We start from the raw sequence: 15,194 nt of genomic DNA on the forward strand, positions 1-15,194 counted from the left end.
TAGTGTGATTGTGCTCTTTGTATTGGTTGCAGTTTACATGGAAATATTTAGGAGGTATTACTTTCAGAGCAACCTTCATGATGCAGCCCTAGACAATTCCTATTCATGCAGTCCAGGCAAGCCAAAAGGTAGGATGCCCATGTCATAGCAGATGCCTTAATCCAGCATCCTAATTCCATTCAGCATCATCCCCTCCCACATCAGTGATCTGTGCAATTCAGCTGTGGAACAACTGGAAGGCCCAGACTACGGATGCAGAACACAGAGGGAAAAAAAAAAAGAGTAAGAATAAAAAAATAAAGCACACTTAGTAGATTGCAATTGTATTTCGAATGCTTTCTTTCAGTATGGTAGTGTAGCACCTTCCCCTTTTCTTTGGGTGACGCTGCTGGGCAGCCAGCATCTCATACGCAGTGATCGTGCACTGCCATCGCCTGTTTGCTTCTGGTATCTACCTCAGCCGAGATCTGCTTCCAAAATAGAACGACAGAAAAAAAATCACAAAATCTGAGCAACCCAAGAATTTATTCCTTAAGGAAAACTCTCAGTCCATGCAACAACTTGATCCCTCCACTGCAGGGCCTCGCTTCGGCTGTTCCTTTGGCTGGAGCAGGATCCTGGAGCACATCTGCATGAGCAGTGCCAGGACCAGGAGCAGTGGCCTGGTTCTGAGCTGAGCAAGGGGGGCATTTCTGCTGGAGGGCAGCCTGGTCTCTGTGCCAAACCCGTCCACGGGCTGAGATAACAGCCCCTGCGATAACAGCTGCCATTTCATGTCTTTTGTAGCTCTCTTCCCAGCTCCATTGAGCCTGCAGTACCTCCTCAGGGAGGTGGTGCTCTGAAGGCCTCCCAGCTGAGGCTGAGCAGAAGCTCCAGCCCCCACCTCCCGTTCCTCACCTCTTTCCCTGAGCCTTGCAGCAGCCAGGAAAGCTCACGAAGGAAGGAGCTGGAGCACTGGCAGCTCTCTGTGCCTATGTCACCCAGCTGCAGGGGCGGCTGCCGCACGCCGGTGAGGTGCTCTGCCTGGGCGATGCGATGGGGAACACAGCAGAACTTCCAGAACCAGAGCAGAATTGTGCTGAACGCACAGCGTGATGCAGCTGTGCCAGGATGCAGCACCCCAGCAGCACTGGGAGCAGCCGGGGCACAGAGCAGGGAAGTGGCGGGTGAGAGAGGGAGCAGAACGGTTCTTCTGGGGAGGAGAAACCCGGGGGGACGGCAGTGACCGGGCCGGGCTCGCTGCTGCAGCCAGCACGGGGCTAAGAGCGACCTTCCTCCCGGCTTCACAGCCATCGAGCTTCGGACGGAGGTGAAGCGGGAAGCTGCTTCAGCCCTGCCACGGCCAGGCGGGATCCCGATGCGGCTCTGCGAGGAGCGGGGCCGCGTGTGAAGGGCAGGCCGCCATCCCGCCATCGGACAGCCTTCGGCTTTCGGGCCCACGGCACGGCGGGAGGGCGGCGCTGCTGCGGTTCCCAAACGCCCGCCTAACACCGAACTCCTCAGAGTTCTTCACATCGGGCCCCGGCACGCTCCCTCCCCGATGCCCGTGGTCGCACCCACACAAAATCCAGCACTCAGATAAGGATCTCGGGGGGATTTATTGTTTTTTTCAACGGCGGCAGCGCGCGGCTCAACCCGCAGGAAGCGCGGCCGCCGCACCGACACCCATCAGCCGCTCGGCACCCCGCCCCGCGGCCGCCATTTTCCGCCGCCGCCTCCTCGGGACCGACGCGCGGCTACGCTCCCGCCTCCCTCCGCGTTGCTATAGCGACCGCAGGCCGGCCGGCGCCCGCCGCCGTTCGCCCAATCGGGAGGCGGTGCCCGCCCTCCCCCCGACGCCGGAAGGGGCGTGTCCTCAGCGCCGGAAGCGGGGCCGCAGCTCCGCAGGGTGTGTGTGCGTGCGCCGAGCGGCCGCCGCGCTCCAGTCGCCTCGCCCGTCGGGATCCAGGCTGCGGTGCGTGCCGCCCCCCCGCCAGGTGAGGGTCTCCGGCCGCCCGCGCCTCGCCCCCCGGCCGGGCCGCAACGCCGCGGTCCCGCCGGAGCCCGGGGAGCGGGCGGGGGAGGCCTGCCGCTCCCGCCCCGCTGCCTGGGGGGTGGAGGAGGCCGCGCCGCTTCGTCCCTCCGTTCTCCCGGCGCCGGCGGAGCGAAGCCGCCCTGAGTAACGGTGCGACCCCGCCGCGGAGGCCGCTGCGGAGCCCGCGCGGGGGGCGCCGCCTCCCGGCCGGCTCCCGGACCAGCCCCACCCGCCTGAGTCACTGCGCTGCCGCGGGGCGAGGCCGCGCACACCTGGCCGAGCCGCGGGCCCGCGCCCTCTGTCGCCGCCCGTGAAGGGCTCGGCCGGGGCGAGGGGAGGAGGCGATCCGCCCCCGGGGCAGGGCCGAGCCCGGCTCGCGGCCCCCTCCTCCCGAGGGCTCCTCCCTTCGCGACCCTCTCCGGGCTCTGGGCCTTCTCGCGGCGCTCGCGAAGCCGGGAGCTGCTCGAGGCAGCCCTGGGGCGGCGCTCGTCCGTGTGAGCCCGCTCGGGTTTAGCAGAGGTGATCGGAGAAACGTCCCCGGTGCTACGGGGGAGGACGTAATATCGATGGTGTTATTTTTAATTCTTAATTATTCGTATTTGGGAGTAGAGATGAGTTTAGGGAGGACTGCAGAGAGACAGAAGGTGACTTCGCGCTGTCCCCAACATGTAAGAAGGTTGGGTAGTAACCCAGAGCCGACAACTTTAGGCCTTATTTGAGGTATGTATGATCAGATATTAATTGGAATGATAGGAAGTCAGTGAGACACAGTGACTGTTAGGGTGTAGGGCAGAAATGTATCTCGTGCAGCCATTGCAGTATAAATCAGTTACTTAGTTAAATTTCTCGCTAACAGTAAAAATAATTTTTCTTGTGGTAGGAAGAAAAACTGTCTATCATGCAGCATTATAAGAGCTACATTCCTACAAAAGAGTTCATAAGGTTGTGGAGCATTGGTGGCTGTAGGAATACCTGTGTCTTCACATATGCACTGCTGCACGACCTCAGCCAGACATTGTAATGCTCGTATTTAAAAGAGAAGCTTGCTTTTGTTTGAGAGTAATATGGAGATGCAAACTGGTCTAGAAAACAATGTGAATGCTTTCCTTCACCCTTGATATTAAAAACCTACAAAAATACAGTTTATGTAACACTTGGTTTATTAAATTGGTACCAATGAGGTAGTAGACTCCTTGCACAGATGGGCCTGGTGCAGTTTTCTCAACCTCATTATGTCAGTACTGCATGTTCTGATCTCCGCTATTTTGATGTTGAGTCCTTTTTTTTTTTTGTAAGCAGGCCTTTGCTGGTATGCAGCTTTTTGTGCTGTATGTGAATAAACCCCGATGAGGAGGAGCTAAGGAAATAACAATTTGAACGATGGGATGAAAAGCCAGTACTGCAGTCTGTCTGGTGTCCTCATAAATCCCAGCAGGGCTAGGCCTTATTTTAGTGTCTTTTATACGGCCCAGCTTTTTGCTCCATGCTGTAATAGAAATGTTTTTCAGACTGTTATTAACAAAAGTGGTTTCCCTGTGATACAAATACATTAGTTTGTCATTGATTTTATGCCTGGGGGGAGATTTTTTGGGATAACTCGCTATTTCCACTTGGACTGGGGCCAAAAGCTCACTCATTGGTACCACAAGGTGTTACCAGGTAAGTATGTTGTACTTTGGAACCGCGTGCTTGTCTCCACCTGCAGCTGTCCTGTGTGAAGTGCCGTAGGTATGTAGCAGTGCAGTGCTTCTCAGCCTCAAGTTCCTCATCAAAAGTCATTAGGGACAGCAAGCTGCAGTCACTAAATTTAAGTTGTCCACACAATATCAGTTTCCATCCGTGCTCTTGTTACTTCTGATAGAAAAATCCCATGGTTATTTGCAGAGATTGAAAGCCTTGTGTAGCATTGGTCCGAAATGGTGTTGGTCAGTTTTAGGGAGAAACAATTACTGGTGGCAGGAAGCGGCCTTGAGCAAATTGGGGCACGGCTTTCTAGAATGTTAATGTTATCTTAACGTTTGCAGGATGATTAGCACTGAAGGCCGGGATGTATTTCTAACCAGCAGGTACAGAGGAGGTTGGTGTTACGTGCTATGCAAGGTCAGCGAGAATATCGCAGCTGTGAAACCAGTCTCTTTTTCCTTCCTTAAGCATGCGGTATATTTTACTGAAGTTTTGTAGCCCAGCTGAGGGGAGCTGTAGAAGAATTCAGTGTTCTGATCGTAGCAGACGTCCATTTTCTGATCAGTTGTTTAACAATAGATGGTTGCCTTGGAGGGAACTGAAATAGAGAGACAAAAATAATGAAGTGAAATTCCTGAGATAAAGCAAAGAAGGTTCCTCACACTCCGTTTAAAGGGGGCCAATTCCTTTCCTGCAGAAAATACTGACTGAGTGATGCCTGCTTGCTGGTGACTGCCATCAGTGTCGCACAGGTTCTGCCAGCATTGTAGCTCCAGTGTCAGCATGTGTGCCCTGAATTGTGGCTTTGCCATTTGTTTTAGAAATAACTCAAAAGCTGTTAGTCTCAATAATTGCAGAAATAGAATATGAAATGTGGATATAGAATGGAACGTACCTCACAGGCGTGTTTAATTTTGTAATTAATTGCCTATCCACAAACCTGTAAGGTATGTTCACACGTTGGTAGCTGAACCACAAGAGCTATACCACATTTCTGCTTTTCCTGTTATAATTTGAATGGATCTCCACAGTTTGTGACCAAGAAATGATTGTGTCACATTTCACTGAATCTGATTTTACACTCATTTCTCACAGTGAAACGTCTGTTAAATTGCATCTCTACTTATTAGTGATGGGTTTGTCAAACCAGTAGTTGCACCAGTTTTATAATGAGGTGGAAGTGTTTATTTGACAGCCTCTGATAGTTGCTGTGAGGAGAAAAACAATACACAGCAATCGATGACTTAATTAGCATCAGAAGAACAGGCAGAGTTCAGGCCAGGATCAGCTTATTACTATTGTCTTGTCAGTTCAATATGTTACATAAGCCAGATATTTTTTTTCAGTGTCATTTTTCATCTAGTTCCTAGACTTTAATCTCAGTTACTTCCGATCTGTTTTGGCTTTGTCCTAAAACAGTTCCTTGAGCCTGGAAGCAGCGAAGGCCACAAGCAGATGCTGTAACTGCTGAGCAGCACGATGCAGTCCTCCTCGAGCACTTGCAGTCTTCTGAAGAACGCTGCCTACATGGTTTGCTCTTCAGCTGTTAGTGACATGTAAACTTCCAATGTTGTGCATCACTCTTCTAAAAGCTCTGGGTGCACTGACTTCAGGTGCTGTGTGGGCACGCCTTCCCCTCCTTACTGCCTCTTGCACTGAAAGCAGCCAAGCATTTATAAACCTCCTGACCTCTACCTGAGGTATTTTGTAATGGTAGCAGCTCTCACCTACGCAGATGTCAAACTTTTTTTGTGGGGAGGGAAGTAAGCAGTTGTAATTTTCTTCAGTCAATACGTGCCATCCCGTGCAGGTTGGAAGAGCTTAGGCTGTGTGAGGGAGAGATGGTTTTTGTCTTACTTTGAGTGCGGGGAATCAGAGTGCTTTGAGTTGCTGGCTGCTTGTACTGATGGCTGCAGCTGCTGGCTAGTAGTGGCATTCCTTACTGTAAGTGGTGTCCAGCCACCTCTTCCCGAGGGCTGCTAAGTTGTCGTTAACAGATTCTTAAGAAGGCAATCTTAAGAATTTTCATTGTATTTACAAATCTGAGAATCTTCCGCTTAGAACAGGCAACTTCTGCAACTCCTCCATGGCTGTGATCTGCACGTCTTCCCTCCTTTTTCCATCTTCCCTCTTCCCTTTTGCCGACATGGCATGGCTTCATTAGCACCAGAGTAGATCATTCCTGTTGGCCTCCTGTTTGTCACCTCTGTGTGTCTGGCTCCTAGCTGCAGGTAACCTTTGTTAGCTGGCTTCTGTTTGTGGCCTAGGACTACTTTTCAGCTCTAGGCTTTGCTTGTTTCAGACTGTGGCACACTGATCCGTTGTTAGTGTGGCTTCCATCTCCTTTATGGGAGAGACTAGTTATAAGTGATACTTGCCTCTTTGCCTTTTCAAACATCACTCCTTTCCTTGTATCTTTTTTTCCTTCTGGCAAACACCTCCCTCTTTTGGAGCTCAAGCCAGCATAGCTCTACAAAGCTCTTCAGGCTTCTAGCAAGGTAAGCAATGGAGAATAAACTGGTGTTCTTTACACAGCACCTTGTGACTGAAGTAATGGTAGGCTTACTGGTGGGTTACAGACATCTTGGTGTGGGCAACGATTTTCTTGCTGCATTTAAGCTGTTAACTCCGTTTTATGGAATAGTACTTTGTCGTTTCATAGCAAACACGCTAAGAGTACAGATATTAAGATAAATTGGCACTTCAAACCCCTGTATAATGAATTCTTAATTTAAGCCAGTGAAGTTCTGAGAAGCTCCATCTTCAGTAATGAGTTTGAGTTGCATTTAAGATGTGCATGAATTTATGCTACTGAAGAAAGTTATTTGAGAAGCAGCGTTGGAATGCTCTGTGCTAGTGCTTTGGCTGTGTAGCTGATGTGTTACAGTGGTTTCTGGAGCTCTCTTATCCACTAGCACTTTGTCCTTGCAGTTCCCTCTGATTTCCTTAGCACGTCCTTACACGAACCCATTGGCTGCCACAAACTGACTTGCATCCAAAGATAAATATGTCAGCTAGCTTGATAAAACAAACTCTTCAGCATTTCCAAACTAAACTATATTGTGTTTGTAAACAGAATTCTGGACCAATGACTTGTGTGCATGTCAGACCACTATTGGCAGAATGCAGGTCAGAGATCATGCTGGCCTTTCAGCGGCAAAATGTGAACTGCTGGTGTTGCTTGCCTCAGGGCTTCAGCATGCAGGCTTTTTCTAGTGTATAATTGTGTTCCCTGAAAGGAAGAGAAGATGATGGCAGTAAAACTCCTCCTAGGAGCTGTGCAGACTGAGGAAGCTGGAAGTTTTGTTTAGATGTCCTGTTATTTAAAGTTGGCTCTTGTGACATAAAAAGCATTCTGCAAGTGTGCTGTGTTCATGGGTGAAGAGATGGCATTACTTGCTATGTGAAGCACATAATCAAACACTGCTGAGTTAAGGGAATGGTTTTGGAAGTTGCAGCAGTTGTAAATGCAATAGATCCTCTCAGTGGTAAACACTGCTGATTTCCTCACTATATATGTGTATATGTGCACCAGTGCATCGTCAGTCCTGTAAGTAGGGCTGCAGTCTCTTGCCTAGTTAATAGAAGCCTGTGAAAGCCAATTAGGAATTTATTGTTCTCATTCATTTTTTCCTGTTCCTTTAGAGTTGTTTGTAAGCTGTTTTGGTCTCAGACTGAAAATTTCTGGTTGCAGACATCTTGGCCTAGACATTGAGAGCCCTGATTGACTTGAAGGAGCAAGAAAGGAATCTTACTGCTCAGTGCTAACAGAAATGACCATCCTGGGCCTGTCAGGAAGTGCAGATTTAAGAGTGTGGGTAAACTGATAGATCTGAACACCTGGGAGTTTGTGAGGCATTGAAGTCCTCCTCATGGAGACTCATCTTGTTTTCCTTCAAACTGGGGCCCAGCTGGTGGAATACAACGTTAGTGTGATGGCCAAGTAACTGCATGGTGCTGCTGCCTGGTAGGAACAAGCAGCACTCAGTCTGCTTACTGACAAGTTCTTCTCTAGCATCATTTTGTCTTTGCTGAAGCTCTTCAGGACACAGAGGTTGAGTGATGTGTTTTTCTTGGTGCAGTTTAGCTGCAGCCACCAGAGATGACAAACAAGTTGTTTCCATATGAGCAGTTGGTTTTGCAGCAGTGACTGTTATGCAGCCACATCCCATTCATTTCTGTGAATGTCAGTTTACTTAAGGATCTTAGAAGCCTGAATCCTCAGCCACCCTAGGCGTGTGGAATTGCCCATTTTAGAGGTGTGTCTGTCTGTCTAGAAAGAATACATTTCTGGAAGAGCAGTATATTTATTTTCTGTGGTTGCTGACAGCTGTCTGTAGTGGTGTGGTACATTCCCACAGAAACATCTGCAGTGAGCAGAAGATACAGGTGCCAGGAGAAGCTGTCCTGGTGCTCTGTGCTCTGAAACAGCTGCTGATGAAGACCAATGCACAACCAATACAAAGGAAGGCTCTGCATTGGAGCATGAGGTGTGCCCCAGGCTGAGCTGTGGCCAGTATGGGAAAGAGGAGAGACTTGTGCAGAGAACATACTGATGTGCCGACCTTTGTGCTCATTTCATTCCTCACTGAAGGATGGGGAATAATGGTTATGTGCTTTCAGGGTTGTAATTACACATAATTCCTTCATGTAAATTGTTATTTCTCATTTTTTTTTTAACAAAACAAAAACATGTCTACTGGAGTGGGTAATCTTGCCAGCTTTTAGTGACTGTGAGTTGTCCTTCACCCATCAGCATTAACTTTTGCTATATAGATGACCTAAAAGTATTTTTCTGTTTTTATTCCCCGCGGATTGCAGGATAGCCATGGATAAGAGTGAGTTGGTACAGAAAGCCAAACTGGCTGAGCAGGCCGAGCGTTACGATGACATGGCTGCTGCTATGAAGGCTGTCACTGAGCAAGGACATGAACTGTCCAATGAAGAAAGGAATCTCCTCTCAGTTGCCTACAAGAATGTGGTCGGTGCCCGCCGCTCATCTTGGCGTGTGATTTCCAGCATTGAACAGAAAACAGAGAGGAATGAGAAAAAACAGCAGATGGGAAGAGAATATCGTGAGAAAATTGAGGCTGAATTGCAAGATATCTGCAATGATGTTCTGGTAATAATCCAACAGCAAAAATAACAGTAGCTAGTACTGCAGTATTCTTCAGAGAGCCTTAAGGAATCTTATTAGGGTTGTAGATACTGCATCACCGTAGCAGGGAAACGGTTCTGCTTAACCACAGGTTTAAGTCCAGTTGTAGCTCCTGAATAATCTAGTTTGTTTCTTAAGGAATTTTTTGGATTCTTACACGTTTTAAAAATAGCATTTTGTTTAAATAGGAATGACCAAGGCAGTGTTGAAGACTGCCTGACTGCTGGCCAGTGCTCAGCACGAACATGAGTTTAGCAATAGTGTAAATCCTGCTGAAAAGCTTGCTGTTTGCTGAAGTTGTTTTGGTAATGAATGCTGACTTCCTGAGGATTGTTCAGTACCTTTTAGGGGATGGAGAGGGTTTGCACTTCCCCAAAGTTAGTTCTGGTGTTTCTTTCTCTTAAATGAGAGGGGTCCTTGATATTGCTGTTCTTTTTGCTACAGGTCTGCCCTCAGGAGCAGATGATGTCAGTACTCCCAGTCTTTCCACCTCTTTCTGAAGTGGATGTGCTGTCTGTGTCACTGTTCAGGTTTTCAGCTGGAGCTGCAGATAGAATCAGTTTGTTACAGATTCACTGATGTGAACAGAATTGAAGCTTGTGGTGGGAAAAGTGACTGCATTTGTGCTAATGGCAAGCTGCTGCTCTTCATTAGCTTGCTTGTGGGTGTAGGTTTGCTCCAGTGTATTTCTAGGAAAATACTTGCAGTACTAAGCTCTGATAGCCATTAGGTGCTGCAGCAGTGATTCTCAGTAGCTTCAACAGAGCAGATTTGCTGAGGCTGAGGATCCAAGGGGTTTCTTTTCTCCTTTCTGAGTTTAGGGAACATCGCAGTGACTGACACACGAATGCCCATGTTGATGTTCTAACAGTTTGTGCGTACCATTGTGATGGAGGCTCTGTTTCAGACATTATTTTTATGACTTGGGGAAAAAAACAAGTTTCCTTTCTCAGGAACTCCTGGATAAATACCTGATTGTCAATGCCACGCAGCCGGAGAGCAAGGTCTTCTATTTGAAAATGAAAGGCGATTACTACAGATACCTGTCAGAGGTGGCGTCTGGGGACAATAAGCAAAGTAGGTAGAGGTGAAAGCTCTCATCCTCCTGGGCTCTGGGCAGAATAAAGTGTAGGGAACGCTTCTCATTTTCTCCTCTTTCTTTCTTTTCTGCTGGTGCTTTATGGTTTGGAAGATGAGTGCAGTGCAGGTTGCTTTTAGCGAAGCAAGTTTCTGTGAAATTAATAGAAGCGATTAACCAGCATTCATCACATCAGTCAAATTCTGCTTGCAACCCCCAAACTCTACGATTTTTAAGTTTATTTGGTAGCATGAAATTGTTTGTCTGGTGCTTGGAGGAGGAGAGCTTTTTTTTTTTTCCCATGAAAAATGCTTTGTTGCTATCATTTTTGTTCCAACTATGCATTTATCTCACAATTCTTCTATGTTTGCAAGCTTTCTGCTTGCAGAGGTGTGGGATGTTGGTTTACTGAGTCTTAAGCCAGATAATCTTGCAAAGTGTTGAAGCAACACTGAATTATGCCCGAATTCTTGGTGGATGTTTGGTCTGGTCCACAACTGTAAGCTTAGTTTGCCATCATTCTTGAATGTATCATTACCCATTAGGCAGGGAAGGACTGTTTGCCTTCTTCTCAAAGGCCATACTGAGGTTCTGAGTACATGACCTGCCTGTGGACAGTTTCTCTCTCAGGAGAGTTTAAGTGTGTGGTTTAGATAAACTCCTTTCCCCCATACTGTATTGTCTGCATTTATTGGAATTTAAATGCTATAGCCCAAGCCTTTATCTGAACAAATATTTTGGCCTTAGTAGTTGAGCCAGAGGCTGTTCCCTCTGAAATCACTGAAAGAACCTTGAGTGCCTTTGTGGTTTTACAAATCCCTAGTGGCATAAATAGTCTGGACTAAGAATGCAAGCACCACAAAGTTCAGTGATGTACTGTGCCTTAATATGCTTGTAATTGCTTCTTGCAGCAACGGTAGCAAACTCTCAGCAAGCTTACCAGGAGGCATTTGAAATTAGCAAGAAAGAGATGCAGCCAACGCACCCCATTCGACTTGGGTTGGCTCTCAATTTCTCTGTCTTCTATTATGAGATACTCAATTCTCCTGAAAAAGCCTGTAATCTGGCCAAGACGGTAAGCAGACTCTGTTACCAATTTGTGTGTGTGCTAAGGAGATAATTACATGGTTACAGTAGCACCCTGTAGGTGATTATGCTTTCTCAGATGAAATTCCTTAATTATATTGTCATCTTTAAGCTATAGTCATCTTGACATGTTTTCAGGTAAGTTAACTTAGCTTAGCCATCAGTACAGCTGATTTGCTGGTGCAGTTGATCCAATGACAGGGGAGACCAAGTGATTCTTATGTTCACTTAATTACCTGAAAATGTCCTTGTGTCAAGTTTGAAAACAGCTTAAAGTGAAATTGATTTAAATTTGAACACATAGCTGATATGTGGAGCGTTGTCTTCTACAGGCGTAGCGCGAAGTGTTGCCTTGTTTGCATGCTCACCTCTCTCCAGAGACCAAAAGGAGCTCGTGTGATGGTTTGTGCCAAACAAATAAGTTGTCACTGTCCAGTTTAGGCTTTAATCCTGTTGTGGGGAGAAGACTGAAGTGGAACATATTTTACATCTGTGAATGATAACTGGTAGTGACTTGAATAATATGGCATCAGCTGAATCTTTGTGTTCTTGATACACATTTGAACAATATTTTGTAACAGATACTAAAGTTTTTCTGTGCAAAATGCTGCTGCTATTCCTGATCATTTTTTTTTTAGTTAATATTCTTACGTCTGTTTGAAACCTGATTGAGAGAGGGCACTCTAATTGTGGCTCTCAGCTCTGACCTGCAGTGTGCATTTTCATGTGTAACAGGTGGATGGGCAGCATGGCTTTCAATCTGTTAAACATTCTTGGTGTGCTGTACTGCTTTGAAAAGAAATCTGGCACAAAGAATCCTACTCTACCCTCAAAAAAAACACCCAACTCTTGACTTTCATTTTATTTCCTACTTATTTGTGTGTATTATGTATCAACTGAGCAGTACCTTTCTCTCCTGCTGTCACTTTAAACCACTGAGGCCTTTGCCTTTCCTTTAATTAAAGTATTGCTATTAAAAGTATTGCTATTTTCTCTTAGACCTCACTTTCAGCTATGTGAGTCATTGTTCAATATAGCAGTGTGTGCTTGCCTCTTCAGTACTTGCTGTTGGCCTTAATCTGGCCCCTCGTGGAGACTTCTCTTTTCCCACTGGTTGTTTAGCAATCTGGTGCTTACTCTGGTTTCCTTTTCTTGGTAGAAAAGAAAAATATGGAAGCTGTTACAAATATGTGTGATTTGTGTAGGCAGAAATGAGTTCAGAGAGCAGAGTGAAAGTGCTTTTTTTTCTTGCATGTTTTAGGCATTTGATGAAGCAATAGCAGAGCTGGACACGCTGAATGAAGAGTCGTACAAAGACAGCACTCTCATCATGCAGCTGCTTAGGGACAACCTCACTGTAAGTAGCACAGGGCAAACGCTGCGCTCTGCGCTGCTGCTGCTTAAGGCAGCTGGACTCTAAGTGGGACACAGCAGAAGATTCATGTAGTTCTGTGCCTCTGAAAACACTTGTTGTGAAGCATTAAGTCAGTGTCCTAACTGCACTGCTTCTTGCAACAGACCAGTCAGAGACCACTTGTTAACCACTGCAACAAAGAGCCTTTCTGTAGTACAGCGCAGTGTGCCTGCTCACAACAGCCAGACTGCCCTTGTTTGGCTTGAAAACAGTTTGCTTTTGACTTGTAACCCTCTACCCATTTTCTAGTTTGTCCTTTATCTTTACTATTCAATTCAGCTCTCAGTGACTCTTAGCTGAGAGAATTGCACAGCTGCTAATTATGCTGTCTTCCCTTTACTTGGTTGTAATTAACAGTCTGCTTTCTGTGAAACATGTATGAACAAACAGGCATGAACATGTATTTCTGTTTGCTTACAGCTATGGACGTCGGAAAACCAGGGAGATGAAGGTGATGCTGGGGAGGGAGAGAACTAATGGCTGTCACGCTTCACTATATGTTCAATGTCACCCTGTATCCTACACATATATCCCTTTGTGCGACAAGCAAAAAGAATAGTACATCGACTTTCACAACCTCAACGTAGCAAAAACTGTCTGTGGGGTAAAAAACGGTGGGTTGGTGTTCTGTGTACTGAAAATGGAGGTCGGTTATTATAATGGCATTCCGAATTTTCCTATTACAAACATTTACAGTTACGATTACCGTGTTTATATTTTTAACTGAACACTGTGATTATGGGTTTTGTGATTGCAATTGACTTTGCAAAACTCTTATTGGTAGAAAAATAGGCATCAATTATGTAACAGTGGAAAGTCAAATTTGGCAGCGAAATAGTCGAAGTACAATTCTGTTGTAAAGTTGTACAGAAAGTTATAGAGATTCTATTGTGACACTGGGGCATGGAAGGAAAACAATCCGATGTATGGCATTCCAGTTAGTAACACACTGCTATGAGTTAGTTCAAGGCACACTCTGTGGACATTTTTAACCGAGTCTGAGGCACCGCTTTCAGTCAAAAGCTCACTTTGTCAATCCTATCTTTCTGAGGACCAGGTCTGTGTTGAGGAGGAGAGTAATGGGGGAGCTAGCAGCTTGATTTCCAAACTCTACACTGACAAATAACTGGGATTTGACTTCTAAAAGTGGTTTTGTGCTCATACAACATGCATGACTAAGCCCCTTCCCACAGCAATAACTTAATTATATCTTCAATATTCTTCAGTAGTGAGAATTCTTGGTTCACTGTCATGGACTTGCAATAGCAGAAGATTCAATTTTTTGAATGGCCTTATTAGTTTGGATGATACCATGAAGTGATCTGCCACTTTTGCATTACTATACTCTTGGGTGAATCGAAAACTCCATGGTATTCCCGTTCTGAATTTATCTCAAAAGCCTTTTAATTACTCCACGGAGCCTTCTTTAAGTTTGCTTTATAGAAGACTTTCACCCCTCCCACTCTGTTCATCCTTGACCCTTTTACCTGTTGAAACTCCATCGAAGCAATTTTAGACTCCACACACACACACATCATCCTTTGTTTGATTGTGGCTGGTGTCGATACGGCAGGTGAGACCTGAGGGCAGGTTTCTGCCTCGGATGCTTGAGAGCTGCCAATGCTGTTGGAGTCTTCAGCTCATCTGCCTTTTTTTCTTTTTCTTTTTTGTAATTCCAAGATCTGGCTCAAATATTCAGGATTTCCCATCTATTGTACTGGAATGCAGACCTTACCCATCTGTAAGCTTGTAATATTTGAGCTCCCCATGTCCTCACCCATTATGTTTCAAACATGTCCCATTGAATAAAACCTAGTGAGAGTTGTGTGAATAATGCAGTGGAAGAGATGAGGGTCGGTCACCTCTCAGCCTCGCGGCATCATCCCCTGCCTTCACATTCCACTTAGGGATAGGCTCCATCTGTTTGTCTGTCCATCTGTCTGCTCAAGAGAACTTCATGCACTGATTTTAAAACTCCCCTCTACTAGCTGAACAAATTGTGCAGTTAATACTTGGCGCTTGATAAATGCAGTAGTGAATGTGGAACCGAGCCTGTCTGTATATCTGGTAGCTCTTCTCGCTTTGTTTTTACTGACCAGTATTCTGCCTAAAGTTTGCTTCTGTGACGGTTATATTGCCTAGCACACATGTGGTTGTGAGAATAGTATAGCAAAAAGAAAAACCTGGTTATTGATGTACTAGATTTGTGTATGTCTTTTAAACAGTTCTAGTTTCACCTTACACGAAATAATCAGGAAAGTGTAAAAGAATTCAAAAGTGAATAATAAAAAAATTTTATCAGTTGTTTGTGCCTGTTGTGTCTGCCATCCTTCTTGTGGCAGTTGAATCACCACTTCCTTTTATTACCTGCTCAGATCTTGGGTTGTGTGAGTCGACTGGTGCTTTCCCAAAGGCCCTCATGCTTCACCCAACTGCATTCAACTCTTTGAAAGGGCAGATAATAGCAGGACAAGGGGAAATGGTTTTAAGTTGAAGGAGGGGAGATTTAGTTTGGGTGTCAGAGGGTGGTGAGGTGCTGGAACAGCTGCCCAGAAGGGCTGTGGACACCCCATCTCTGGAGGTGTTCAAGGCCAGACTGAACGGGGCCCTGGGCTGATATTAAAGGGGGGGTTGGTGGCCCTGCCTGTGGCAGGGGGGGTTGGAGCTTCATGATCCTTGAGGTCCTTCCAACCCAGGCCGTTCTGTGATTCATTACCAGCTCCTTTGCAGGGAGTTTTGTCCCTCACCCTTCCAGCTCTGA

The 15,194-nt window shown here is 46.3% G+C and overlaps 1 protein-coding gene across 1 annotated transcript; it reads left to right on the forward strand.

The window, feature by feature from the left end:
* The first annotated feature begins 1,842 nt into the window (after positions 1 to 1,842).
* YWHAB (tyrosine 3-monooxygenase/tryptophan 5-monooxygenase activation protein beta) lies at positions 1,843 to 14,738 on the forward strand. The gene is made up of 6 exons (XM_048963064.1): positions 1,843 to 1,976; positions 8,519 to 8,819; positions 9,809 to 9,932; positions 10,845 to 11,008; positions 12,281 to 12,376; positions 12,854 to 14,738. The coding sequence occupies exons 2-6, from the start codon at positions 8,526 to 8,528 to the stop codon at positions 12,908 to 12,910; spliced, it is 735 nt and encodes a 244-aa protein (XP_048819021.1). The 5' UTR covers positions 1,843 to 1,976; positions 8,519 to 8,525; the 3' UTR covers positions 12,911 to 14,738.
* Positions 14,739 to 15,194: the final 456 nt, after the last annotated feature.

This window comes from Lagopus muta, chromosome 16 (genome assembly GCF_023343835.1).
Source record: "Lagopus muta isolate bLagMut1 chromosome 16, bLagMut1 primary, whole genome shotgun sequence".
In the NCBI taxonomy this organism is placed as follows: Eukaryota; Metazoa; Chordata; class Aves; order Galliformes; family Phasianidae; genus Lagopus; species Lagopus muta.

Coding starts and splice junctions, on each gene's coding strand:
- YWHAB (XM_048963064.1), top strand. CDS start 8,526: ATGGATAAGAGTGAGTTGGTACAGAAAGCCAAACTGGCTGAGCAGGCC. Junction 8,820..9,808: donor ATATCTGCAATGATGTTCTG/GTAATAATCCAA, acceptor TTCCTTTCTCAG/GAACTCCTGGATAAATACCT. Junction 12,377..12,853: donor TGCTTAGGGACAACCTCACT/GTAAGTAGCACA, acceptor GTTTGCTTACAG/CTATGGACGTCGGAAAACCA.